This window comes from Felis catus, chromosome F2, assembly GCF_018350175.1.
Source record: "Felis catus isolate Fca126 chromosome F2, F.catus_Fca126_mat1.0, whole genome shotgun sequence".
Taxonomy (NCBI): Eukaryota; Metazoa; Chordata; class Mammalia; order Carnivora; family Felidae; genus Felis; species Felis catus.
The window spans coordinates 11,886,076-11,913,837 of record NC_058385.1 but is presented as its reverse complement, the minus strand read 5'-3'; the positions used below and the strand labels follow the sequence as shown (position 1 = coordinate 11,913,837).

At 40.8% G+C, this 27,762-nt stretch overlaps 1 protein-coding gene across 2 annotated transcripts in view; it reads right to left on the bottom strand.

Moving 5' to 3' along the window:
• Positions 1-27,762, bottom strand: part of RAB2A (RAB2A, member RAS oncogene family) — an 86,314-nt gene that overhangs the window by 54,162 nt on the left and 4,390 nt on the right. The window contains exons 1-2 of one of the 2 annotated variants that reach the window (XM_019822712.3): positions 13,568-13,622; positions 33-104 (exon numbers count right to left, since the gene is read on the bottom strand). In XM_019822712.3, the coding sequence (XP_019678271.2) occupies positions 33-104; positions 13,568-13,607 (112 nt within the window). In that variant the 5' untranslated portion in view covers positions 13,608-13,622. Of the gene's footprint in view, positions 1-32; positions 105-13,567; positions 13,623-27,762 lie in introns of those variants that run through there. The other variant, XM_023248779.2, reaches the window with a different exon arrangement.

Here is a 27,762-nt window from a genome sequence, read left to right as displayed (position 1 = left end):
TTAATGTTTCTCACTTCTTGTAGAACACTTACCGATAGTAAGGTCATGCACTGGCTGAAACCTCTTGTCTGTAAACTGTAGCAATAAGCATGATTTACCAACACCTGAAAGTTAAAAAAAAAAAATCATGAGACAAAACTCACAGAAATTAAGAAACACTTTACAAAAGCACACAGAAAAGAGGCAGCCAGGGTTTCTGGTGCTCTGTGAACAATCAGAATTTCTCGGTGTTATAATTTCTTGGAAAATTACGGGATTGATGATTTATTAGAGAGAGAGAGAGAGAGAGAGAGAGAGAGAGAGAGAGAGAAAGAGAGAGAGAGAAATATCTTAAGCAGGCTCCATGCAGTGTGAAGCCACGTCAGGCTTGATCCCAGAACCCTGGGATCATGAGTTGAGAAGCTGAACCACCCAGGCCATCCAGGCGCCCAGGGATTGATGATTTAGGTGGAAGGTGTTAATCAATCCCAAACACCTTCTCATCCTTTGTTATTCATTTGATATTCTAATCTCAAAGATAAGTGGCAGGAACTCCTTCCTACAAGACTCCTAGCTGGTCCCCCTAGTAGCCTCTTTCTACCACAGTACTCCAGCCATTAAGGGTTCCTGCACTTTGTTTTTCCTGTCGCAGTGAAAATAAGTAAAAACAAAAGTAATCCCTTTTTGTAGTTTATCTTACCTACGAACAAACTAGTAGTTAAGTGCTGGGATCTACTTCGGTCTATTTTCTGGCTAGCTCATTTCAGGATCGACTGATCTGAATTATGTCCCTTCAGGGGTACCTGGGTGGCTCAGTCGGTTGAGCGTCTGACTTTGGCTCAGGTCATGATCTCACAGTTCATGGGTTCGAGCCCCGCGTCAGGCTCTGTGCTGACCGCTTGCTCAGAGCCTGGAGCCTGCTTCGGATTCTGTGTCTCCTTCTCTCTCTGCCCCTCCCTGGCTCACGCTTTGTCTCACTCTGTTTCTCAAAAATAAATAAATGTAAAAAAAAAAAAAAATTGAATTGGTCCCTTCCCTCTACTACCAAATTTCACTTCACTAAGGTCATGAATAACTTCCTCGGCCCTAAATTAAAGACAAATTATCTGTATGCATCCTACCTGTCCTATGAGAACTGGTTTACTGAACACCACACCATTTTCCTACTCATTTTCAGGCCCTTTTCTTCATATATGCCTCCGACTGCTTCCTTGAGAGCACCCTGCACTTACTTGGTTCACCCTTTCCCTCAAAAGGCTCTACTGAATGCTAACTGTGCTCTGCACTTGGGACTTGAAGACACAATCCTGTGGAATGCTTCCTTCGAGTACAGGTAGAGAAAAAAACCAGAATGAATGCCAAGTAATCTATATGCACTGCAATTTAGAATTACAAATATTGCCTTTTGAAAGAAGAGAGTACTGTGAGGAAGAGTAAGAAGATACTTAATCTAGACTGAAGGGCTGGAGAAGGTCTTTCTGGAGAAGTGACACTTGAACCAAGATGTTCAATGTCTTCTAGATTATAAACTCAACGCAAGAAGGATGACGAATATCTTGTTGTCTTATGCCAGAGATAAGGCCATTAAATGATTCTGGTGAACAACTGGCCCTAGTGTCAAATGTCACAAAGATTGTCAAAATGCCCAATAAACAAATCAAAGAAATTTGTGTGTGTGTATGGTTATGGTTTGGGAAATACTTTATTTGTTCAATGTTTTTGGAATGTTTTAACCAAAATAAACTGGAATTTCAAAACATCTGACCTGAGTTTTCTTCTCTTTTCTTTGATCTATGATTTCTTTTTTTACATTACAAAAGGTGTAAAGCCAAACTCATTTTAGCAGATTTCTAGCTTCTTTGAAAAGCCTTTCAGGTCTGCGACAGAAAGGAAAATTATTATTTTTTAGGTGTCAAAGTACAAAATAAGTGAACATTCGTGATATGAATCTTCAGGGTTATTATTATTATTTTTTAAGATTCAGAAAAAAAAAATTAAGTACAATCTATACCCCAACATGGGACTCGAACTCATGACCTCAAGATAAAGAGTCACATGCTCTACTGACTGGGCCAGCCAGGCACCCAGAGGGGATTTCTTTGTTTTTTAAAAATATTTTTCAGGGCAGTTATTTCGTTTCACAGCAAAACTGAGCAGAAAGGACAGCCAGTTCCCATATAGTCCCTGCCCCACAGGAGCATAGCCTCTTCCACCATCACCATCTGCACCAGAACTGGAACTCTGACTACAATCCATGAACCCGCAATGACACGTCGTCATCGCTCAAAGTCCATGGTTCACGTTAGGGTTCGCTGTGGTGTTTGCCTATTCTGTGGGTTTTGACCAGTGTATAATGTGTTCCCCGTTATGGTATCATACGGAAGACTGTCACTGACCTAAAAATTGCCTATGCTCTCCGTCCCTCTCTCACCCCTAACCCCTGGCAAGTGCTGATCTTTCTACTGTCTCCACAGTTTTGCCTTTTGCAGAATGCCATATAGCTAGAATCAGCCTTTTCAGACTGGCTTCTTTCACTCAGAAATATGCCTTTAAGATTCTTGTGTCTTTTCTTCATTTGTTTTTTAATAGCCCAAATTTTCCCATACAGAAAAAACACGTAATTAATTAAACATCACAGATTTTATTACTGGGAGACCTCAAGAATCACCTAACAGTCTGGTAAGCATGTAAGTGATACAAGAGCCTGAAAACCGTTTCTAACCGCACAACGGGAGGAACTGTTTTAGTACCACTACCACCACTTACTCTGACCAGGTGCAACTTACGGATAGAATAAGGCTTGCTCTTTGGTTCTTCGTTTAAAGACTCTGTATTCTTTCCTCAGGTAACCACAGTACTTTTCAAGTTAGAGGGTTTTGGTAATTTGCATACTCCGCAGGACATACTTTACTTAATATCTGTCCTCTTTATGATATAAAATTGGCAAAAAGCTCCAGCGTTTCTTTCACCAATTTTCCAGAGTCTGTCTTAATCCTTGATATTCAGAAAGTTCTTTAAAAGCATCCTCCCTATCCTTTCAGCTGTTTGTTAGTCTAAATGTCAGATCCCCATTCATCAATGGCAAAAATGTGCTCCGACATTTTTACATACTTGATGAAATTTTATACATTTTGTGCAATCTGTAACTGATTTATCTTTCATTTTCATGGAAAATAATAGTCAAATATGTTGATTTTCCTGGAGGGAGACACTTACAAAAAATAACTGAGGAATAGTTCAAGTGGCCAACGAATATTTTCATGTTATTATAACTGTATTATCAAAAACTTTGAAATATTTAATTATGATTCCCAACAACAGATAAACTTGTACAGAGCCTCCCTCACGCCAGATATCATTCTAAGCAATTTCCATATGTCAGCTCATTTAATGCTAAGAACAGCATAGCATAGGGGTTAGATTTCTGACTCCAAAGCCACACCACACTCCTTGGGTTCCAATCCCAGCCTCGCTAATCACTATCAACAGAACCTCAAGTGAGTTACCTTCTCAGTGCCTCACTTTCCTAATGTGTAAAAAGGAGGAGAATAATAGTACCTATCTCATATGTTTATTGGAAGTATTAAATGAGTTCATGCATTAAGTGCTTACCACAGTGTCGGGCACATAGTAAAATTCAAAAAAGAACTCAACAAATGTTTGTTACCATTACTACTACCACTATCATTTATTACTCTATGTATACTTTAAGCTCCCTAAAAGCATGAAGCACCTTTTATTCATTTTCAGTTTGACCACATGTACTTCCAACGATTTTCCAAAATTCAACCTTGCTAGAAATACTTGGATACATACTATGTTCTGAGGTTAAGCAACTGGAATGTATCAGTCAACAATAAGATAAAGGCCCTGACCTTCTGGAGAAGAGATCATGAACAAACTTTTTTATTCTTTTAAGTGTGTGTGCGCACATTTGCACGTATGTGTCTATAGTGGGGGAAGAGGGGAGTGTGACGGACGGACGGATGGATGGATGGATGGATGAAGACATGGTAGTGCGGAGTGTTACTTGGTATGGTACAGAGAAACAGCAGAGCAGGGGCGGCTGGGCGGCTCAGTCGGTTAAGCCTCCTACTTCAGCTCAGGTCATGATCTCGCGGTTTCTGAGTTCGAGCCCTGCGTCGGGCTCTGTGCTCACAGCCAGGAGCCTAGAGCCTGCTTCGGATTCTGTCTCCTGTCTCTTGATAATAAACAAACGTCTTTTTTTTTAAAAAAAAAAAGGTGGGGGGGAGAAAAAGCAAAGATATGCAATGCTGGGGGGAAGGAAAAAGAGTGTGGTGTTTAAATGAGGTGGCTGCTCACTGAGAAGGTGAAGTTTAAGTAACAACTTGAGGAAAGGAGGAAGCAGGCAGGTGGATTACTGAGGGAGAGAGAACACTTTAGGCTAAGGAAACGGCCAGAGGAAACGCTGTCCGTGGGATGTGTGGGAGAAACTGCGATGAGGCCAAATATGGCTGCAGCTCAGAAGGCAGGGGAGAGTCCTGTCCCTAAGAGCAGAGGTTGCAGGCGTCATAGGGGCCTGGTCACACAGACCCCACAGGACTTTTAACATTTACTCGTGATAAAATGGCCGACTCACTGGAGGGTCTTGAGCAAAGGAGTGACAGAATTGGAAGTAAATTCTAAAATAGTCGTTCTGGCTGCTGCAGTGAGAATAACCTGTGAGCACAAGCAGAAGCAGAGAGACTGGTTAAGGCGGCTTTCCTCAGTCAGGCAAGGAATGGTGTCTTGGACCAGGGCAGCAGCAAGGAGGGGTCTGAAGTGACTGAACTCTATGCCCGGTTTGAAGCAGAGCCAGGATAATCTGTTGGTCGTGTGGATGTGGGTTTTGAGAGGAGAAAAGCATGAAGCACAGCTCCAATGTTTCTGCCTGATCAATGGGAGAATCTGTGAGATGGGGAAAATTCTCAGGAGAGCAGGAAAGATCATCAATTCCAGTCCAGTTATCTCGAGTTGGGGTGAACAGGCAATAGAATATAGGAGTTTGGTATGTAAGTTTAGACTACAGGGAAGATGTTGAGGTCAGAGATATAAATTAGAACTGTCAGCATAAGATGGTATTTATTTTTTTATTATTTATTTATTTTTTTAATGTTTATTTATTATTGAGAGACAGAGAGGCACAGAGTGTGAGCAGGGGAGGGGGCAGAGAGAGGGAGAAACACAGAATCCAAAGCAGGCTCCAGGCTCTGAGCTTTAAGCACAGAACCTGACGCAGGGCTCGAACTCACAAACTGTGAGATCATGACCTGAGCCGAAGTCGGTCGCCCAACCAAGTGAACCACCCAGGCGCCCCTTTAAGATGGTATTTAAAGCCACAGAAAGAGAGGGACCAGCAAAAAGACACGCCGTTTTATAAAAGCACGTTTGTTTTGTAACAGAATTAAACAGAAACCAAGCAAACATAAAAGCGGCCCCTCCAAATCCAACTACTACTGGTTTTCATTCTATACCTGGAACCTGAGAGGCCTTCCTGCGTCCTCTTCTCTGCCTCTCCATGCAGACAGACTCCCACGGCTGGTTTCTCGCCACCACAGACGCCTTCTCTGGCCATTCTATGTGAAGTAGCTTCCATTCCCAATCGCTCTCTATCCATTAGAAGTTTTTGATCTTTACCAAAAAATCCCCAAATCCACATTGGGCTTCACCCCCAGAGGTTCTGACTGAGCTGTCAGCATTATGCAGTGGTTACAAGCACTACGTGGGTGGCCTTGGATGAAGCTCTAACCTCTGTGGTGTTTTTGCCATGTAGAAGCTTTTGTAGTTTCAGTGTCCTGCTTGTTTACTTTTGCTTTTGTTGCCTTTGCTTTTGGTGTCAGATCCAAAAGTCATCTCCAAGACCAGTGCCAAGGAGCTATGGCGTATGTTTTCTTCTAGAAGTGTTATGGTTTCAGGACATTCAAGTCCTTAATCCGCTTGAGTTAATTTTTGTGTGTGATGTGAGACAGTGGTCCAGTTTCATGCTTTTGTATGCCGCCGTCCAGTTTTCCTAACATCTTTTATTAAAGCGACTGCCCTTTCCCCACTGTATTCTTGGCTCTTTTGTCATAAATGAGTTGACCATACATGTGTGGTTTATTTCTGGGCTCTCTATTCTGTTCTGTGGACCCTCGTGTCTGTTTTTATGCCAAGACTCCACTGTTTTGATTACTACGGCTTTGTAATACAGTTTGAAATCAGACAGCATGATGCCTCCAGCCTTGTTCTTTCTGAAGACTGCTTTCGCTACTCACTCTTTGATTCATACAAATTAGTGTACTTAATGCCACTGTCAGAGTTCCTACCATGAAGTCACCTTAACTTTTTCTTTTACTTTGGGTCCAAGTCACCATCATCAGTAGGACAGTATTGTGGTGAGGACTGAGTACCTAAGTCCCACATGAATGCCAAATAAATACAAGCAATACTCATTAAACTGCATTCCTAAAGCCTCACCCTAGAGATTCTGATTCAGGAATTCTTTGGATGGACCCCAAAGTCAAGTTAATAAGCCCCCTAGCGAGTTTTAGGCCATGTGTCCTTCACAAAAAACAATGGCCCTAGTGCCAGGTGTTCTACTGAGATTTATTTTCTTAGTCATCAATTGACCTCACCAAGTTCAAGATAATTTTAAAAAATTGATAATGGCTCTGTTTTTAAAATCATAAGGCACACAGTTTATTTTAAAATAAAAATTAAAAAATTTAAGGGGCGCGTGGGTGGCTCAGTCAGTTGAGTGTCTGACTTTGGCTCAGGTCATGATCTCAGAGTTTGTGAGTTCGAGCCCCACATCAGGCTCACTGCTGTCAGTGAGAATTCAGATCCTCTGTCCCTTTCTCTCTTTGCTCCTCCCCTGCTGGTGCTTGCTTTCTCTCTCTCTCTCTCTCTCTCGCTCTCTCTCAAAAATAAACATTTAAATTTTTTTTAACTTAAAATTAAAAAAGGTAAAACTTGAAAAGTACCATAACCAATTCCTAACCACTTTTGTCCAACTATCATTCTGAAATCATGGCTGCCTATTTATATCTATTACACTTATAGATGTAACAAAATTTAACAAAAGTTCCATGAATGAAGGACCTATCTCATGACTAAAAGTAACTCACTGAAGAACTATGTATTTTATTTTTCTGATTTTGAGTCTTCTCTTTTTTTCTTTTTGATGAGTCTGGCTAAAGGTTTATTGATTTTGTTGATGTTTTTAAAATTTATTCATTTATTTTGAGAGAGAGAGAGAGAGAGAGAGAGAGAGAATATGAATGAATGAATGCAAGTGGGGAAGGGCAGAGAGAGAGGGACAGAGAATCCCAAGCCAGGCTTCGAGCTGACAGCAAGGAGCCTGATGCAGGGCTCAAACCCGTGAACCGTGAGATCATGACCTGAACTGAAATCAAGTGTTTGAACGCTTAATTGACTGAGCCCCACAGGCGAACTCCAATTTTGTTGCCCTTTTCAAAGAACCAGCTTCTACTTTCACTGATCTTTTTTTTTCTTTTAGAGAACTGTATGTTTTAAAGTCATACCAAAAAACTGACAGACCTCCGACACAGATCATTCAGAGATGTGGTGAACTGGCTGAAATATTCGTAGCTTCTTTTGCAAACAGAAAATTGTATTCTTCTCTGCACAACATTCCAAATTGAGAAACACGAAAAAACAATAAAGTCTGCTCTTTTTAAACAGAAAACTAATAAACTCAGCATGGTATATTAGAAAGAACACAAGCTCTACAGTTGAAACACCAGTGTTCAAATCATCTATATCATTTTATAACCTGTGACCTTGGACAAATTAGATAGAGAAACTGAGCTCCATTTCCACATCTGTAAAATGGAAAAAGAAAATAAAAATATAGTATTCCTACTTCAAAAGCATACCATAAAGCTTAAATGTGGAAACTTCAAATTTTGCAAATTCACAAGTTAATAAAAATGTTAAGTTGAGAATTCTTTCAGATGAGTATAGCTGAGGAGCAAATCTCCAACCAAATCCACCTGATCTGGAGTTCAAAATTTTAAAAACATATTTTGTACAATTAAGTGAAGAAAACACCCATAAACTTTCTTTCAAGTAAAATGAATTCAGAGTCACTCTTATGCTACTGGTTTTCCACACACTGTCCCCCCCCTCACAACTAAGACAACAATCCTCTCGACCACTTCCATTAGGTACTGATCTGGCCCCTTATTGTAACAGGCTGAAGAGTGGCCCCCAAAGAGAGATGTCCAAGGGCTAACCCCTAGAACCTGTGAATGTGACCTTGTTTAGGAAAAGGATCTCTGCAGATGTAATCGGGGATACTGAGATCATTTCAGCCTGGATTTTGGCTGGGGCCTGAACCCAGTGACAAGTGTGCTTACAAGAGAAAGGCAGGGGGAGGCAAACATACACACACAGGTGACAGGCTATGTGAAGACGGAGGCAGGGACCAGAGCTGCGCTATCACAAGCCAAAGGACACCAGGAGCCACCGGGAGCTACAGGAGACACGGGAGAAGTTTCCCTGGAGCCTTCAGAGGGGCAGCGGCCCTGAAGATACCTGGACTCTGCACTTCCGGCCCCCAGAACCGTAAGCGAGTTTTGTTGTTTGAGGTCCGAAGGCAAGTCCGGGGGCATTAGTTACGGCAGCCCTAGGAAAGCAACCCGCTTCTCCAGAGTCATCGTTCTTTCCTCTCCTCCTCCTGGGACTTTTGTGTTGTTAGTCTTCCAGGTGTGTTGACTCCACCTGTAATAATGTCTACCGTAATCAGTAAAGTGCCTCAAACACCAGAAATCGTAAGAGCAGTTAAGGGAAGGGGAAACAGGGCCTACAGAGCACTTATGTCACAAATCTAACAGTGAAGGCTAGGAGGAAAGGTGAGAGATGGCCACTCAAAAAATATTTACGGAGCACTTATATTCCAGGCACTGGTAAAAATAAATGAATAAAAATAGAGAAATTAGACAAAGTTTCCAAGAGGATGTAGCTTTCAAAACACAGGATATCTTTTCCCTGAAAATGGCAGGTACAGAAACAAGTAGGCTGATGACAAGGCTGAAAGAGTTGCTGAAGAATCAATCAAGTGAAAAGGAAATAGGAAGTTGTGGGGATACAGCCCTCTTTCCCCTGAAGCAAATCGTCTGCCACTACTTCTGTACCTCTGGTTTACGATATTAAAGTACTTCGAGTACTTTAAACACTTCTGGGATGCGACCAAAACCATGAGTATGAGTAGAGCAGATCATGTCAGTATTTCTCACACATCCGGCCATCTGCACATATTTATTTAGCATACTTTAAGTGTTCTTTCCCCGAATACTCAGTGACTTTTTTCCATTTAGGTAATGGTTACTTATCTTTACAACTTAACTCAAGTGCCTTAACCCCTAGGGAGCTTCCGTAATACTTAATAACTTCCCTTCACAAAGTGAGTTAGGTATTCTTCGGATTTTAAAGTATGGAGACTTTCTGGCCGTGTGTGGTTTCAGAAGAAAAAACTAGATGCTCCGTTGTAAACGCTGGAAAAGAAGAACACTAATGGCCTTCTGTGATGATCTCACTCACCTTGGGCATGGCATGGACTCTAGGAAACCACGTCTGGACCTGAGCTCAAGACCAAGAGGTGAAGAAGTCAGGCCTCACGGAGGGCAAAACTCATTTTAAAAAACAGGCTTAGGAAGAGCACCAACCCTACTCCTTACTCAGCTACTCTTTGCTGAGGACCCACGACGGACACCTAACAGTGAGTGGAGAAGCCTTAACTTGATAGCTTACCCCTTACTCTGCATTCTTTATGAAACCTCTTTGCTTTGACTTCTCCCATTGTATTGATTTTTTCTCCCCCTTAGTTTTCACCTAATGTCCTTTTCTGACTCAGGATCTCATCAAGGACACCATGTTAACATTTGGCGATGATGTTTCCTTAGGCTCTTCTTGGCTGTGACGGTTTCTCAGACTTTCCAGTTTTTTGACCCTGACAATTTTTAGCAGGACTGGTTAGGGTGCCGTAGAATGTCCCTCAAATGGAATCTGTCTGACTTTTCCCCACATGACTGACTCAAGTTACTGATGTTTGGGAGGAAGACCACAGAGATAAGAGTAGTTTCTCACCTCTACAAAGGTACCTACTATCATAACAAGGGTACATACCATCAACATGACTGATTATTCCTGATCACCTGCCTGAGGTAGTCTGACAGGTTTCTCCACTGTGAAGTAACTCTGTTTCTTTCTCTTTCCATACTATACTCTTTGGAAGGACATCACTACGCTTAGACCACCCCTTGGGGAGTGGATCTTACCAAAACTGTAACTACTGATCTGTTTCTCTTTGTATGTTGCCATCTTTCACCACCACGTCTCACTGCTCCTAGCCAATCTTCTGCCCTTTCATAATGCTTTAACATTACCATTGTATTTATTACCTTTATATTCAAAAATAAATTTAAAAAGAGCCTGTATTTGACGTACTCTTCTGAAATAGAAAAGTACCTGAAAATTACCTTCATCTTTAATTTTTGCTCCTTTAAGTTTATTTTTGAGAGAGACAGCGACAGTGCGAGTGGGGGAAGGGCAGAGAAAGAGGGAGAGATAATCCCAAGCAGGCTCTGCACTGCTAATGCAGAGCCCGATGTGGGGCTCGAGCTCACAAAACCGTGAGATCATGACCTGAGCCAAAACCAAGAAACAGACAGACGCTTAACCAACTGGGCCAACCAGGCACCCCTTTAATTTTTTCACTCCATGCAACATTCTTTCCTAAATCCTGTTAATTACAACTCTCATCAGTAACTACTTCATTTTCACTATCACTGCCTTAGATAAGGCCTTCATTACCCCCTACCTGGACCACCATAATAATCATCTAACTATACTCCAGCTTCCTAATCTGTCCTATGTATGACTGCACCAGGGATGAATGAGAAAAGAAGGAAGGAAGGGATTACATTTAACATCCAGTATGTCTCTGCCACTGTACTACAATATGAATATATACACGTGTGTGTATTTAGTATCTTTAAATTTTTTTATTGTTTATTTACTTTTGAGAGAGAGACAGAGACACAGACAGAGTGTGGGTGGGGGAGGGCAGAGAGAGAGGGAAACACAGAATCTGAAGCAGGCTCCAGGCTCTGAGCCGTCAACACAGAGCCCGATGTGTGGCTCAAACCCACAGACCCTGAGATCATTACCTGAGCCAAAGTGGGACATCTAACTGACTGAGCCGGCCAGGCGCCCCTTTAGTTTCTAATGTAATCATAATTCTAGTCTGGTATTCTTTTCTTTTAAAAACTTCCACCTATTCTACGGTCTACAGAATAAAGTTCAAATTCAACCATACTCTATCACGATTTAGGTCCAACATGTGTAATGAATTTATCTTTCCGAAAATCTTATTTCCAGTAACTATCTGACACGGGACTATACTACAGTTAAACTGGATAGTTTAGGGGCACCTGGGTAGCTCAATCGGTTAAGCATCTGACTTTGGCTCAGGTCATGATCTCATGGTTCACGAGTTCAAGCCCCCCCCACATGGGGCTCTGTGCTGTCAGCTTGGAGCCTGCTTCAGACCCTGTATCTCCCTCTCTCTCTGCCCCTCCCCTGATCGCACTATGTCTCTCTCTCTCAAAAATAAATACACATTAAAAAATAAAAAATAATAAACTGGATGGTTTATACTGAAGAACATATAAGGCGTGGCACTTAACACATGTACAATAAATGACCACTAACTTGGTTTTTTCCTATTTGTACATTCTGATTATTTACCATTTCTACTTGTCTAAATAAACCCTACCCATTTTTCAAGAACCAGCTTGAACACTATCCTTTTTTTTTTTCTTTTCTTTCAATGCTCAAATTTTTTTCCCGAAATGCCATCTTACTCTGAGGTTTCCAAGAAGAACCGGCATTCTGGATTCTGGAACTTCTTTATGATAATTCCAAGCTTTTCCCAGTACCTCCGTCAGAGCCCTTGTCACATTCTATCAGCACTGCTAGACTATAGACTCCTTAAGGGCCAGGACATACCTAATTCACTTTTAAATCCTTCACAGTAGAATCTGGTCCTGTGCTTTACATTTGGAAACTTTTACTATAATAGACTTTTGCATTTCAAAGTACATCGCCAGTTTAAGAGAGAACAAATGTACCGGACCAGATCTGGATCCTGTGCAGGACCCTGGAAGGAAAAGCTGTTTCAGGTCTCCAGGCCTTGTTTGCTTGTCTGTATAATGGCAACCATACCACTTACCTTATCCGTAAGGTTATTTTGAGGAATGGAAGAGAGAGCACACAGATCACGAGTCTATGCTTCTTTTCCCTTCCCCAGCACTGAAAGGCAGGTTGACACTTTATCCCATGCTAAGGCATAGTACTCTACATAATGCTTTAGTAAGCACTTATCCCCTTACACTTTTATTATTAATTTACACATCTACTTTCCTCCCTCAGGAAGAAATTCACCGCTTTGTGTTTTGAAAACCACCCTGCACTGTGGCCCCGCCTAGAAGACGGACGCTTGCTTAGTGCATGTGGCATTCATGTACTGCCTGCTCACTGAAAAGGTCACATGGTGAGACTAGCCTTTTCTATGTAATGACAAACTCTAGTAGTCTACATTAAAACAACAACAACAACAACAACAACGATTTCTCAGAAAATAATTTACTAATAATAAATAAAAGCTTTTTACTCGACAGTGGATTTTTCAGGGAAGAGATGCTAGAGAATGAAACCCTTACTGTGCTGAATTAGAATCCCCTCTCTGATTATCATCTGCCAACCGCAGTGTAATTTTCCTTTGAAAAGTTCAGCTTTTTAGTGTGTACACAAGTTATCAATCAAGCGCCTCCTAGCTCCAAACCTTCACTGCCTGCTGGAGAGACCAGAACATCTCTCCCTTGCCAGCTGGCGTGACAGCAAGTGTCGTCGGCAGAAGGCAGCACTCCGTAGCTCTCCTAGGCCAACCTTCCCTAGTGTTCCTTCAGGCTGCTTTCCCTGAAGGTCCCAGCACAGCTCCACCCCATGGAATGCTTCCCAACAGCACACGGACTGATGGCAGCTTTCTAACCCACCATGGCCCGTGGGTGAAATTCTCTGCCACTCAGTGGGCCTCGGCCATGCCCCTCCAAAGAGGTCTGGACTCCAGATTGGCTCCTTCCTTCCACGCTTGGAGGATGTGCCTCTGTCTGCCGCGACTGTATTCATCGGAGATCTCTTTACCTCGTAGCCAACTCCCTGTTACTCTAATCCCACGGTATAGTTAATGATTCTTTACATCAGACTTTCCCTGCTCAAATTCCTGTGCGGTCTCAGTCTCCTAGTTGGAGTATGACTGATCCAACCAGTATGGTTAACAGAACCTTCATTAAGACAAACCAAGTTTAATCTGGTGAAGTTGAGGGTTTCTGAATATAAACCAAGTTTAGATTTTCTTAGGAAAGGCCTAGTTTGTCTTTTTGGGGGAGAATGCAAAAAAAAAAACCAATTTAAATTTTAAAAAACTGTAAAATAAATTGGAGCATCTGCTAATTTCCATGGGGAACAAATAAAACATTAAATCTAATAGCAAGTAAGACAGCATACTGTGGTAAAAATGGCATACCTTTCCTTTCTTCCAACTCCTGGGACCTTCCCCCACTCATTTTAATGGTGGAAAACGGCTAGAGTGTTTAAGAAGAATCAGAATGAAGAAAACTGAAGAATAACTACCTCTCAGAATCTTAAGAGTGTCACAGTTTGCTAGAATCATAGAGGTCCTCTGTGCTCTGTTTTGTAAACAGCAGGCTATAGACAGGTCATGAAATCAATTTAGTGGATCACAATGAGCATAAAAAAAAGAACTAGAAAATAGCAAATATTAGACCGTATGTACTGTACAAGGGTAAGTACTGTTTGGAAACATCTGTTTTAAAGGGATGTATGCATTGGGGTGTCTGGGTGGCTCAGTCAGTTAAGCATCCGACTCTTGACATCAGCTTGGGTCATGATTGTGAGATTGAGCCCGTGTTGGCTCCCACTGGGTGTAGAGCCTGCTTTAGGATTCTCTCTCTCCCTCTCCCTCTGCCCCTCCCGTGCGCACACACGCACATGTGTGCTCTTATTCTTTTTTTTTTTTTTTTTTTTTAAGAGAGACAGATGCACTTACACATACATCTGAACCCTGGGCTGCAATCAAATATGTACCTATTACTGTGACTTACAAAAACAAACACCTACCCAAATAAATACAATTTAGGTATCATGAGTCATCTACCAGGTGATGATTCTATTACAGAAACCTCTTTGTAAAAAGATTTTCCCGTTAAATGAAATTAGGATGACCCCATCCCTGCTTTGCCAGGGGAAGGCTCAGTTGTTTTCCTGACAAATTCTGAATCCGTTTGGATGATAAATTACACGGTTTCTCTAAAGCAGGGATTCTCAACGTACGGTCCTCACACCAGAAGCTTCGGCCATTACTCGGAAACTTGTTGGAATGCAAATGATCAGCCCCACCCCAGCCTTCCAGAATCAGAACCTGTGAGGCAGAGCCCCGCAATCTATGTCTTACCAAGCTGTCCCAGTGATGCTGATGTGCACTGAAGTCTGAGAACCGTTGCCCTAGATATAACGAACTAAAATACTGCTTTCAGTGTCTAATCTAATTGTCTTCAGTTTAGTTTTCCAGTGATAACTAATCTGCAGCCCCTACGTGGTCGGTTTAACTGAAAATGCTGGAGATGTTTCCCCACGGTACAGGTAAAGTTCAAAACATGGTTAGCCTGCTTTCCACTTAGCAGCTTTGGTAATTACCCAGCTTAGAACAACTGGGCTCCCGCTACCTGTCAAATAGCCAACGGACCCACTTCAATGCAGATACCCTTCCTTCCGATTTTATTGCATTTATGGGCTTCTGTACTCAAGATATGCTCATATGCTTTTGCCTTGTTTGAAATATCTGCATGGTTTTTGACAGTCTGAATGTGAAAACAGGCTCCCTCCTCACACACAATCTTATTTGATCATAACAGTAAGCCTATGAAGTCAGTCAGAGCAGAAATGATAACCTCATTTTGAAGATGAAGAAACTGAGGTTTAAGTGATATGCCTCAAGTAAGAGGCAGAATTGAAACTCCAAATCGGGTTTTCTGATTCGAAATCGTATTTTTCCACTATGCCATCCACCCTCCTCATTTTGTTCTTCTCAGATACCTCACAACCGATACCCTTCCTAACTAAAAATAATGTTATCTCACTTTCCGGGTATTATTAGTAGTAATACTAAGTGGAAGAAGACAATATTCTATAACTAAGTGACTCTGACAGGGCAGAAATTTAGTGAAGAAGGTTTTAAGAAAATGAATACTATCTCCTTGACACTGACTTGACCCCAACAATGTTTCCGTGAATATATCAGGTATATTACACTTTAATCTGACTATTTTCCTAATCCTTTCATAAGCAAAGATTCCAAATAAGAACTGCAGCATCTCAAGAACACATTTCAATGAAGCAGCTTGCAGAGAACACTTTTCCATGATGTTACGGAAGAAGATGTTTAGGGATATAAATATACACTATAATTATTACACAGTAAATTTACTGTCTGTGGTCTCTAAATAGTACGCTCTGATACAAATGAGATCAAAGTTCAAGGCTGTAAGCAAAAAAACAAACAAACAAAACAAAACCTATTTCATGCAGTTTCTACATTATATTGGCAAGAGCCCACGGAAGTACATGGTAACAGTAACTAAATCAAACTGCTACATTCCTAAACATAGACTAGGCACCAGTCAACACAGACAATGCTGAGATTAGCCTGCTGAATTTAAGTATACAAAATATTTATCAAGCTCAAAATTAGATATTCTAAGTCCGTATTTTTAGTGAAAAGTGATTTGGCAGTATCTATCAAAATACAAATATAAATCCTAGTCAGCCACAAATTTTACTTCTTCCAAAAACCCACAAGTGTGTTATGCTGTGTATTAACAATATTCACCAACAGGTGTAAGTGAACATTTATTTCTGGCAACCCAGCATCAGAGCACCTTTCTCTGCACTCCCCAGTAGCCAGGGCACAGACATGTGACCCAGACTCAGCCGGTCAGAAGCTCTTGTCCAGAATCTGGACTCGAAGGAGGGCTCCGATAGCAGACACTATAAAGAGAGAATCTGTGGTGCCTACAGTGGAGAGGAGATACATGCTGACACATATCCAGCGTCTTCTTTAGCAACCTATACTAAAAGCAGGAATTTGGCGATGTTTTGCCTTCCTTGGTTTTGCCATTTTCGAGCTTCATTCTATTGCTCTCCTATCAATTCTATGAACATTCAATCTTTCTAGTAAAATCTTCTGCTTAAATCAACCATGGTAGGTTTCTGCTGTTTGCTATGACAGACCAGGAAAAACAGAATGAGGAACTGAATAAATCATGGTTCAGCTATGCAAGTGTTTAGAAAGAATGAGACAGATTTACCTGTGACGATATGTTAAGACACCTAAGACGTATCAACAAGAAAAAAAAATAAAGGTGTAGAACAGTACTAATTATACTTCCTATTGGTAAAATAGGGACACATATACACACGCAAGCTTACAGACGTACAGAAAATTTCTGCAAGGATACACAAAACCATTGTTTACCATACTTACATAAGGCAGTATTTAATTTTCATTTTTCATCATGAACATTTATCACTTCCATCATTAAAATACATACGTAAGTTTTTCAAAGGATCTACTTTAGCATCAAACACTATATAAGCAATACTTTTACCAGCCTCATCTAAGATCTCCATACTGACGTGGCTTTTAAATAACTAGCAAAACTTCTTGCGTAACCAAAAATAGTTACGTTAAATGTTGGTCTGTGGGGAAAATTACAGGAGAGCCTGTGAGTAAAATAATGTGCTGTGAAAAAGATTTTGATTGCCTTTTTTAACTCCTAAAAGCCACAAAAGAATACTAATCAGTAGTACTTTTTAATCAGACTTACTTATAGCTAAGCCTGAAAATTCACATACTCCTGCTCAAATCCAACATGGTCTTTCCCTTTTTTTTTTTTAATTTGAGAGAGAGAGAGAGAGAGAGAGAGAGAGAGCGAGAGCGAGCGCGCACATGTGCTCAGGGGGCAGAGGGAGAGAATCTTAAGCAGGCTCCTTGCTCAGTGTGGAGTCTGACATGGGGCTCGATTCCATGACCCTGGGATCGTGACCTGAGTCAAAAATCCAAGAGCCAGATGCTCAACTAACTGAGCCACTCAGGTGCCCCCGTTTTTTTCACTTCTTTCCTTCTTTTTTAGTATTTATTTATTTTCGGAAGAGGGCAAGTGGGGGAGGGGCAGAGAGGGGAACAGAGGATCCAAAGCAGGCTCCGTGCTGACAAGCTGACAGCAGCAGTGAGCCCTATGTGGGGCTTGATCTCAAGAACCGTGAGTAGGAAGCTTAACTGACTGAGTCACCCAGCTGTCCCAGTGTTTTCACTTCTAAGGTAAATTCTCCAAGAAAGGAAATTTGAAGCCACAAAGAATGGAGGAAAAAAGGCCAAGAAAGAAAAGAAGATTAGAAGTTGGAAAGGGATCACTAATTACTGTCAGAAATCTGAGTTAAGGGTAAAAATTTATCCCATATACTTGCTGCTGTCAGCGCAGAGCCGGCTTCAGATCATCTGTCCCGCTCTCTCTCTGCCTGTCCCCCCCCACTCACACTCTCTCAAAAATAAACATTAAAAAAAAGTCTTATCCCATTTAGAGATGGGGAAGGAGGGTTCTTTGAAGCTATCCAGAGGATAAGCTAACTCTTTATTAAAGTCTGCCACACAATGCTCTTCACAGTATGGCCCCAGATTCCTTTAGTTTTAGGCCCCCACAAAATCCCGACAAAACCCCTATCCTGCCACACTCTGTATAACCTTCCTGGCAAAGTAAAAGCCTGAGGAGCTCAGCTCAATTCTCTGTTTTCCACATAAACAAATATGAAGTAGGGGCAAAAGCAGAGATTCTACAGGATTGTTAGGTGGGGGGGATTACTGAAATAAATGAGATCATGTCTGCTGGTATCATACCTGATATATCACTTGTAAAACAGAGTCAACAGGAACCTAGGATTACTGTGAGTACACGGAAGGCCATTACACAGCACTCGGCATACAGCCGGTGCTCAATAAATGTTTGCTGGAAGTCTGAGTCTGTTATGAGCCATTCATTCCAGTTAGAACGAATCCTCTCCATGCTCCGTCAGTACTCTGTACCTATTGCTATGCCACTGTCTTGTAATTATTATGGCAAATTGGTTCCCCTGCAGGGTGGAATAGTTTTGTTCATTCTTCTAATTCCAGCACAAGAACTGCCTAAACAGTATCTTAAATTTCTTTAACAACAAAAACAAATCCAATTCTCTACTCTGCATAAATTCCATCTTCCAAGCCTTAATACGTGTTAATCAAACCTCTGTTTGAACAACTCCAGTAACAAACCGACTCACGACTTAACAAACTCTTTCCATTTCTTTTTTGTTTTATTTTATTTTAAAAAACGTTTTAGGGGCGCCTGGGTGGTGCAGTCAGTTAAGCGTCCGACTTCAGCCAGGTCACAATCTCGCGGTCTGTGAGTTCGAGCTCTGCGTCAGGCTCTGGGCTGATGACTCAGAGCCTGGAGCCTGTTCCGATTCTGTGTCTCCCTCTCTCTCTCTGCCCCTCCCCCGTTCATGCTCTGTCTCTCTCCGTCCCCAAAAAAATAAACGTTGAAAAAAAAATTAAAAAAAAATGTTTTAGTAATCCCTACACCTAATGTGGGGCATGAATTCATGACCCCGAGATCAAGAGTCACATGTCCTTCCAGCTGAGCCAGCCAAGCATCCCACTCTTTCCCATTTCACAGGGAGTCCAAATCTATCTCTTTTACTAATGGTCCTCAGGGCACATGGGTGGCTCAGTCGGTTAAACATTCGACTCTTGATTTCGGCTCGGGTCATGATCTCACAGTTCATGAGTTCCAGCCCCACACTGGGCTCTGCGCTGACAGTGCAGAGCCTGCTTGGGATTCTCTGTCTCTCCCTTGCTGCCTGCCCCTCCCCTACTCACGTGCACACTCTTTCTCTCAAAAGAAGTAAATACTTAAACAAAAAAAACTAACTGTCCTGGTTCTGCCCATGAAAAGCCAAAAAGTATTTGACAGTCAGTCACCCAAGTATTTAAAAGTCATTATTATATTCTCCTTTAAGTTTTCTCTTTTTTTTGGTTAAAATGTTTCTGTTATTTCGGTGGGCAGGGGGATAAAAGAAATGTTTCTGTTATTTCAGTTGTTCCTACAACGTCATGGTTCATACAGCCATCACACTACCCTGATTAGCCTCCCGAGCATACACTTCAGTGTGTAGACATCCCCCTGAAACAAGTTTCCATAACTGAATTGTAGTTGAGTTCTGACAGAATTATTACCCGCCTTGTCTGTATATTATACCTAGCATCACATTTATTCCTTTGTTGGCTTTATTACTCATCTGAGTCATATTGAACCAAGTCATATACAACATGAAGTGTTTAGACATGTGCTATTTACCAGCTGACTTCCATCTTGTATTTGCATGGTTGTTTTTAAAATAAATATAAGGCTTTACTTTCATTAATTTCCATTTTGCTAAATTTAGCCAATCATTCGGCCTGTCAAGGTCATTTTGGATTCTGTCTGGTATAATCCACACATTAGCTCTTTCAACCAAATTGGATCTCATCCAAGTTGTTACTAATGTGAAATGTAAAAACAAAAGCCAGGACTGAATGCAGCAGCGTGCTCCCTACAAGGGCAGCCCTTTATGGATACAGTTATTCAACCAGTTAAAAACCCACCTAGCTGTGGAACCGGTAGAATTTCTTCACCTTATACCAAAGGTTATATTGAACAAGGATAACAAATACCTTTCCTTAAAGAACAGGTGAATCAATTCACCATGTATACAGTTATTATTGCTTTAATTTATAATAACTAATTTCCCTACTTATTAATTTTTATATCAAGTTACATAAAGCTTTGCGCATGAGTGATTTTGGAAATGTGTACTTTTCCTTTGACCTTCGAAATGGTTAAAACTGAACTAACGATACTTTGCCCAAGAAAATAAAAAGATATTCTTTGATCGACAGATTCACTAATAGCGAAGACTTCTGAAGATCTAAAAAAAAACTGCCCGAAGGGGTTCAAAATCAAGATAACCCATTCAAGAGGTATCTCAGGTACCAAGAATGAGTGTAAAAGAAATTGGGGTAGAAGATAACCATAGACCTTAATAACCCTTTCCTGAACCAAGGTGAAAAAGAGCACCTCCTACCTGATATTGTTTCAATCTCAAGTGGCCTGTGAGGCTACCTGACACAGGAAAGGACTTTCCTTTATGGAGTCCAAAGAAAATTTCAGGATCAAGGAACTGCCATTTTGCAGATTAACATGTGATCTTGTTTCCCTCAACTCAAGTAATTACAGTTTGAAATAACCACAATGAATAGCTTTTTCTATAGCCAAGACCTCCTCCACTAATTTAATTTTACGATGCTCAACAGATTCAAAAAATTACCTCTAGGGGTGCCTGGCTCGCTCATTTGGAGGAGTGCACGACCCTTGATCTCGGGGTTGGGGTGTAGAGATTACTTAAATAAATAAAACTTAAAAAAAAAGGAAGAAGAAAAATTATGTGTAAGGCATTATTAATAAAGTACTTTGCAGCTTACAAGATACCTGCACACATTTCTTACTTCAAACACAAAAATCCTGTGGGATAGATATTAGCCAGGCATCCCTACTGTCTTTTTCTAGATGAGAAAACTGAAGTGGAAGAGGTCTGAACTTCACCAAGGTAACAAGTAAGCAGAGGAGCCCCCGCACTACTCAAGATATTGTAATTACAAATACTAGGCTCTTGGAAAGTTTTCAAGAGTGCTGCCTAAGCTAAAATAACCAGAGGACTTAGAATAACAGTACAATTAACTCTTGAACATGGGTTTGAATTGTGCGAGTCCACTCATACATGGATTTTTTCCAATAAATACAGTATAGCACTGTAAATGTATTCTCTCTTTATAGTTTTCTTAATAACATTTTTACTTTAGCTTCCTTTATCATAAGAATACAGTGTATAATACATGTAACATACAAAAACGTGTTAATTGGCTGTTTATATTATTGGTGAGGCTTCTGGTCAACAGTACGCTATTTGTAGTTAAGTTTCTGGGGAATCAAAAGTTACCTGTGGATTTGACAGTGGGGGTTGGGGGGTGCCCCTAATCTTTATGTTACTCAAGGGTCAACTGTACTGGCCTCCTAGATGCAGAGTAATTATTGCTAAAGGTCGACAAATGCTGAAGGAGGAGCTATTCATCAACATTAGTAACACTGGGGGGCCTGGGGGCAGCAGAACAAGCGTGAATCCGCCACTTACACTGACATATAAACTAAATAAATGAAAGGAAACAAATTACTGACACATGAATTTCAAAGACAGCTATAAAGTTTGAAAAAAACAAAAACCAAAACCTACAGCATTGGTGAACAAGCCTATAGGGTGCGCTCGGCAGGTACTATACTCATCTTACAAACAGGAAACTCAGGAGTTTTAATTAATTGTTCATTTGCACAAATAGGAGTTAGTGGCAGGGATGCTCTTTCCATTAGACTCTTTCTACGTTGTCGTATAAGGAATAGGTGACACTATACATGCTTGGAAAATGTGACCACAGTATTGCTTCCTATGTGGGACACCCTGGGACATGGCAGGACACAGTGCCGGCCTTATCCAAAAGCCCATGGCAAACGGGCATGCCTGTGATCTACGCCTTGATCCCTGCCCATGTGACTGAACAACGGTGAGGCCTCATACTATAAATTAATTCAAATTCCATCAACGATTAAATTCTCCTAGTAAAAGCCTCTCAGAATTTTTTAAAATAATATAGCAATGGGCTTTATAAAAAACACAGGCCTTAAACAAAAAGACAGCTTAGTAGGGCTGAAAGAACAAAAATGAGAGTTAACTATCCTGGAGAATGATTTAGATTTGCAGGTAAAGCAGAAGATGTGCACGCCTTGCACCCACAATTCCACCATAGGGTAAATCTCCAGAACGTCAGCATATGTGTTCAAGGAGGCAGGTACAAAAATAATCCACACAGTGTACTGTCTTTTATAACACCACAAACAAGCCGGCCTAAAATTTCCTTAAGGGAAAAGAATGAGAAAATTGTGGTATAGTCAAACAACAGAATATATTTAAAATTAAATCAATAGAATATAATTAAAATTAAACTAATCTAACAATTAATACTAACAAAACAGAGCAAAATACGTTAATACAGACAAGTCTCTCAAAATAATGCTGAACAAAAACATTCGAGAGCAAGTACACTAAAATTCCACTAACATAAAGTTGAAAAAATACATAAACTATTGTGCACTGTTTACAAATGCATATACACATATGTAATCATCATTTGGAAACCTTCTTAGAAATAATAAACACTAAATTCAAGAGAGTGGTTATATCTAGGTACAAAGGGAGTGCAAGATATACAAGGGGCTTCAACTGTATCTGTAATATTTATTTCCTAAACAAAATAAAATAACAACAAAATAACCCCGATTCCAAAGAAAAAAGGAAAAATGATGAAAAAGTACATACTAGGCAAATACGAATGAAAAAATAATATTCAAAATATCAAACACTTGCATACAGAAAATTACGCTACCAAATAAACAGTATGTAAACAAAACAAACACCCCACAGCACATAAAAAAGTAGAGGGTAACTTAATGACCAAGAATAACTAACTCTTCAGCGAGATGTAAAGACCTGAGCCATATACACCTTACAAATTAGCGGTGAAATTTGTTGGGGGGGGGGGGAGGGAATCAATCTAACAGAACATTAAAAAAAAAAAATCCATTCTCATACTAGATGTTAACATCTACCTCAAGACTCAAAAAAACTATTAAGAATATACAAATAGCAAGTCTGATCTAATGAACACATATGGAACCCTGAACCTACAACATACACAATACACTTTTCAAGCGCACACGGAATATGTGTACACACTGACCAAGTACCTGGCTACAAAATTGGCCTCAAAAACTGAAAAATCAACGCACACAGTCTACACGCTGTTACCTGTATGAAATAAAGTCAGAAATTGATAATAAAAAGATTGTCGGGGTGCCTGGGTGGCTCAGTCAGCTAAGCGTCTGACTCTTGATTTCAGCTCAGGTCACGGTCTTACAAATCATAAGATCAGATCCAGTTGGGCTCCGCACTGACAGCATGGACGAAGCCTGCTTGGGATTCTCTCTCTCTCTCCTGCTCGTACTCTGTCTCTCAAAATAAAATAAATTTGAGTAAACAGGGGGAGGGCGGCTGGGTGGCTCAATCGGTTAAGTGTCTGACTCTTGACTTTGGCTCAGGTCATGATCTCACAGTCCTGGGATCAAGCACTGTGCTGAGCTCCACACTGAGCCTGGAGCCTGCTTGGGATTCTCTCTCTGCCCCTCCCCTGCTCATGTTCACTCACTCTCCCTCTCAAAATAAATAAACTTAAAAAAAAAAATCTATTTTTAAAAAGCCAAAAACCAAAAAACACACATCCCTAATTATCTCAAGGATTGAAAGAGAAGCCATAAGAGGAAAACATTTCTGAGTGACCTGTTCTCTAAGACTTGTTTACAGTTTTTCTTAGATTCCTATGGGCACTCTTTAAATTATTATCAAAACTTCTTTTCTGGAGCTAGTTGGAGAAGGTCTCTGTTCCTTATAATCAAACAGGTCCTTCCAGAACAAAACTCTATAGAGTCTTTCTAAGTCATTACTGGACTTGAATGGTCATGTAGACTAGATTAAGCAAAGCTGCTAAAAACACAGGTATCTGGAATAAAATAGATCTTGATAAACAATTTTGGATCTTGTTAAAACAATGCTGATAAAGTAAGGAACTTTCCATAAGAAAATGTCCATACACATGCAAACAAACATACTAAGCGCAAGAAAACACCAACATAGGTTAGGAAAGAAACAATTCAAGTCAAGGGTGGTAGACTCCTCGAAGTTATCAGCTGGACACAAACTAGCAAGCTAAGCAGGGAATTGGGGGAGAAAAAGACCAACATATTAGGGTACATGGAAGACAAACAATTATTTTTGCTATGCCAGCATTACTCAAGCGCTACACAGCACTGGCCAAGTTTGTGATACTTTTTCAATGCACATGGGGAAATTATGGTAATACTCAGAGAGCAGAATAAAAAGATGAGATAGTAACTATTTCTTATTCAAGTCAGTATTATATATATTATTTATTCATTCCATTTTCTAGATGAGGACACCAAGGTAGATTAAGGATGTAGCCCAAGCTCATACAGCTGGTAAGGAGCACAGATGGGATTTTATTCTTGTTTCATATAGGATTTTATGGTTGTTTTACCTTTTCTCCCTGTTTTGTATGAGCGGAGGTGGCATCTGGTTTAGTAAAGGGGACCGAGGGACTATGTGCTCCCACAGCAACTCAATAAACCCAGAAGCTGGTAAGCCAACAAAAGAAGTCTGATAGAGGTCATTTGTGGGAATCAAGAAATACATATGATATGAAAGAGCACAGACTCTGGAGTCAGAAAGACCTGGGTTCAAATTCCAAATTCCAGCTTAGTCAGTTACTAGCTGTGTGATAGGACAATTAGTCTCCCTTTCCTCGCCTGTAAAATGGAGCCTTCATCATGGATATTACTGCTCAGATTCAATGAGTTATGTTAGAAAAAGTCTCATATGTGTAAATATACTGATTGTATATTTACATTCTTCCCATCACACTGTGGTCTTTTAAAGAGGAATCAGAGGAACAATGCCTTTCAAGACCCACTATCAGAAATAAATCAACATATGTATATCTACTTTTATAAAAAGTAATGCATACTATCATTAACATAAATGAGAAGGGTTCTCTCTTTGCACTGCTTAATATGTGCCCACTTCAAAAGGTGTATACAAAGTCAAGTATTAATGTTGCTTTTGACTTCAATTTAATTTTCTCCTTAGCCCTCTATGGTAGGCAGAATAAGGCCACTCCCCACACATAAATGTACACCCTAATCCCTAGAAACTGAGAGTGAATATGTTACTCTAGTGGCAAAGGGCACTTTGCAGATGTGATTAAAATTACAGACTTTGAGATGAGATTATCCTGGATTATCCAGACGATCCAATCTAACCACACAAGATTTTACAGGCAGAGAACCTTCACGGGCTTCGGTCAGAGCAGAGAGATGGGATGACCCAGGAAGAGTCAGAAAGACGCAACCCTGGAAGGAGGAGGCCTGCTGTTGCTGGGCTTGAAGATGGAGGGAGGGGGTGAGGGGCCCAGGAATGTGGGTAGGTGGTGGGCTCTAGAAGCCGGGAGCAGCCCTCAGACAGCCAGCAAGAGTATGGAGATCTCAGGCCCACAGTTGCAAGAAAGGATACTCCACCAACAACCTGAAGGAGCAAGACCCTCAAGAAGGGAACCCAGCCCTGCTGAAACCTTGATGTCAGCCTGGCGAGAAACACGTCAGACTTCCGACCTATGCTGACACGCACGTGAACTTCTGCAGAACTTTAGAAGTGGAAGATGAATTTGTGTTCTCTGAGCTGCTTTAATGTGTGGTGGTTTGTTATGGTAGCAACACAAAACTAATGTCCCTTCTCTCTCCCATTTGAATTAATAAAACCGCCCCAAACTTTAATACAAATGCCCTTAAATCCTTTTTGAAACCAAAATAAATTGTCCAAGGCATGTAGCCAACCCAGTAGAGGCTACCTAGCACACATTCATGACGTTCTGTGCCAGGCACTGTCTTGTGCCTGCAGCATGCATCCATCAATATTCATCTTCTTCCTTACTTCCTCAGATTTGACTGGAAACACAGTAACTGTCAGCTATACCTGAAAACAGGAACGCTTGGGAGAGCAAACTGGGAGGAACTTAAAGAGCTACACCGCAATTACGAAGACTAAAAACTTCTAAGAGGTGGAAGCATGGGAAGAAATACATAAATAACTTGCCCCAAACGATGCAGCTCAGTTTTTTTCATTTACAAAATGGTAACCTCCTGTATCTCCTGACAGAATAGAAAATGAAAAGCTTTTGCTATTGTATACAAACTACAAAAAGTGTGAAGAATTGCTCATGAGAATCTACTACATAGTGCCAAAAACTAATGCGATGAAGAATTCCATATAAATTCAGCCTGGATATACCTTAGGGATTAACTTAAAATTCCAGAAAGCAAAAAATCTGATAATCAAAAAAGAGAATAAATTCTAGAAAAACAGACACAAAAGGCTCGTGACAGACTTGCAGAGGAATGTCACAGTACGACCACTAAAAAACAGCCCTTTTAAGAAATATAGATGTATAGATGTCTGGGAATGCAAGCTGGTGCAGCCACTCTGGAAAACAGTATGGAGGTTCCTCAAAAAACTAAAACTACAACTACCCTACGACCCAGCAATTGCACTACTACGCATTTATCCAAGGGATACAAGTGTGCTGTTTCGAAGGGACACATGCACCCCCATGTTTATAGCAGCACTATCAACAATAGCCAAAGGAAGGAAACAGCCCAGATGTCCATCGATGGATGAATGGATAAAGATGTGGTGTGTATACATACATATATATATATATATATATGTATACACACACACACACACACACACACACACACACATATACACACAATGGAGTATTACTCGGCAATCAAAAATGAAATCTTGCCATTTGCAACTACGTGGATGGAACTGGAGGGTATTATGCTAAGTGAAATTAGAGAAAGACAAATATGACTTCACTCATACGAGGACTTTAAGAGACAAAACAGATGAACATAAGGAAAGGGAAACAAAAATAATATAAAAACAGGGAGGGGGACAAAACAGAAGAGACTCATAAATATGGAGACCAAACAGAGGTTTAAGGGAGGGTGGGATAAATGGGTAAGGGGCACTAAGGAATCTAATTCCTGAAATCATTGTTGCACTATATGCTAACTAATTTGGATGTAAATTAAAAAAAAATAAAAAAATAAAATGAAAATAAATAAATAAAAAAACATAGATATCCAGGGGCACCTGGGTGGCTCAGTCGGTTGCATGTCCATCCAACTCTTGATTTCAGGTCAGGTCGTGGGATCCAGGGTCGTGGAATGGAGCCACACGTTGGGCTCTATGCTGATCTCTCTCCCTCTGCTCCCCCCCCTCCCCTCGCTTGTGCTCTCTCTCTCTCAAACAAATAAACGTATATATGTATGTATGTATGTATGTCTGGGACTCACTGCAGATCTTCTAAAACAGCATGCCCAAGGATAAGACCCAAGTTGTTTGAATTGAGAAATACTGCAGGAATTAAAATGGGAGTGACCACATGTGGATGATAGCAGAGGGAATCCAGGATCTTTCTGTCAGGTGTCTTTTATTTCCAAGTGAAGAGTAGCTGGCATGTATTGTAAAACTTGCAAATAAACAAAGCTGATGAAATCAAATGGGAAAGTTTCATGGAGAAAGTTAGAAAGGGGGACAAGAGAGGTCAGTCTGTGGCTGCATCTTTTGTAGCAAAGGACACAGCCTCATGGACCAGGATGAGCAGAGAATAACGAAACGGAGCAAGCACAGCTGGGCCAGAGTGAGAAAAACAGCTGAGCTGGCAAAGTAAGGATCTGCTCAAAAAACCAGCAAAATTACTGGCTACTGCAAGAGGCGGCGAACCGGCAAGATGAAACGAGGGAGAGGGAGCCGTGGGGCAGATAAAGG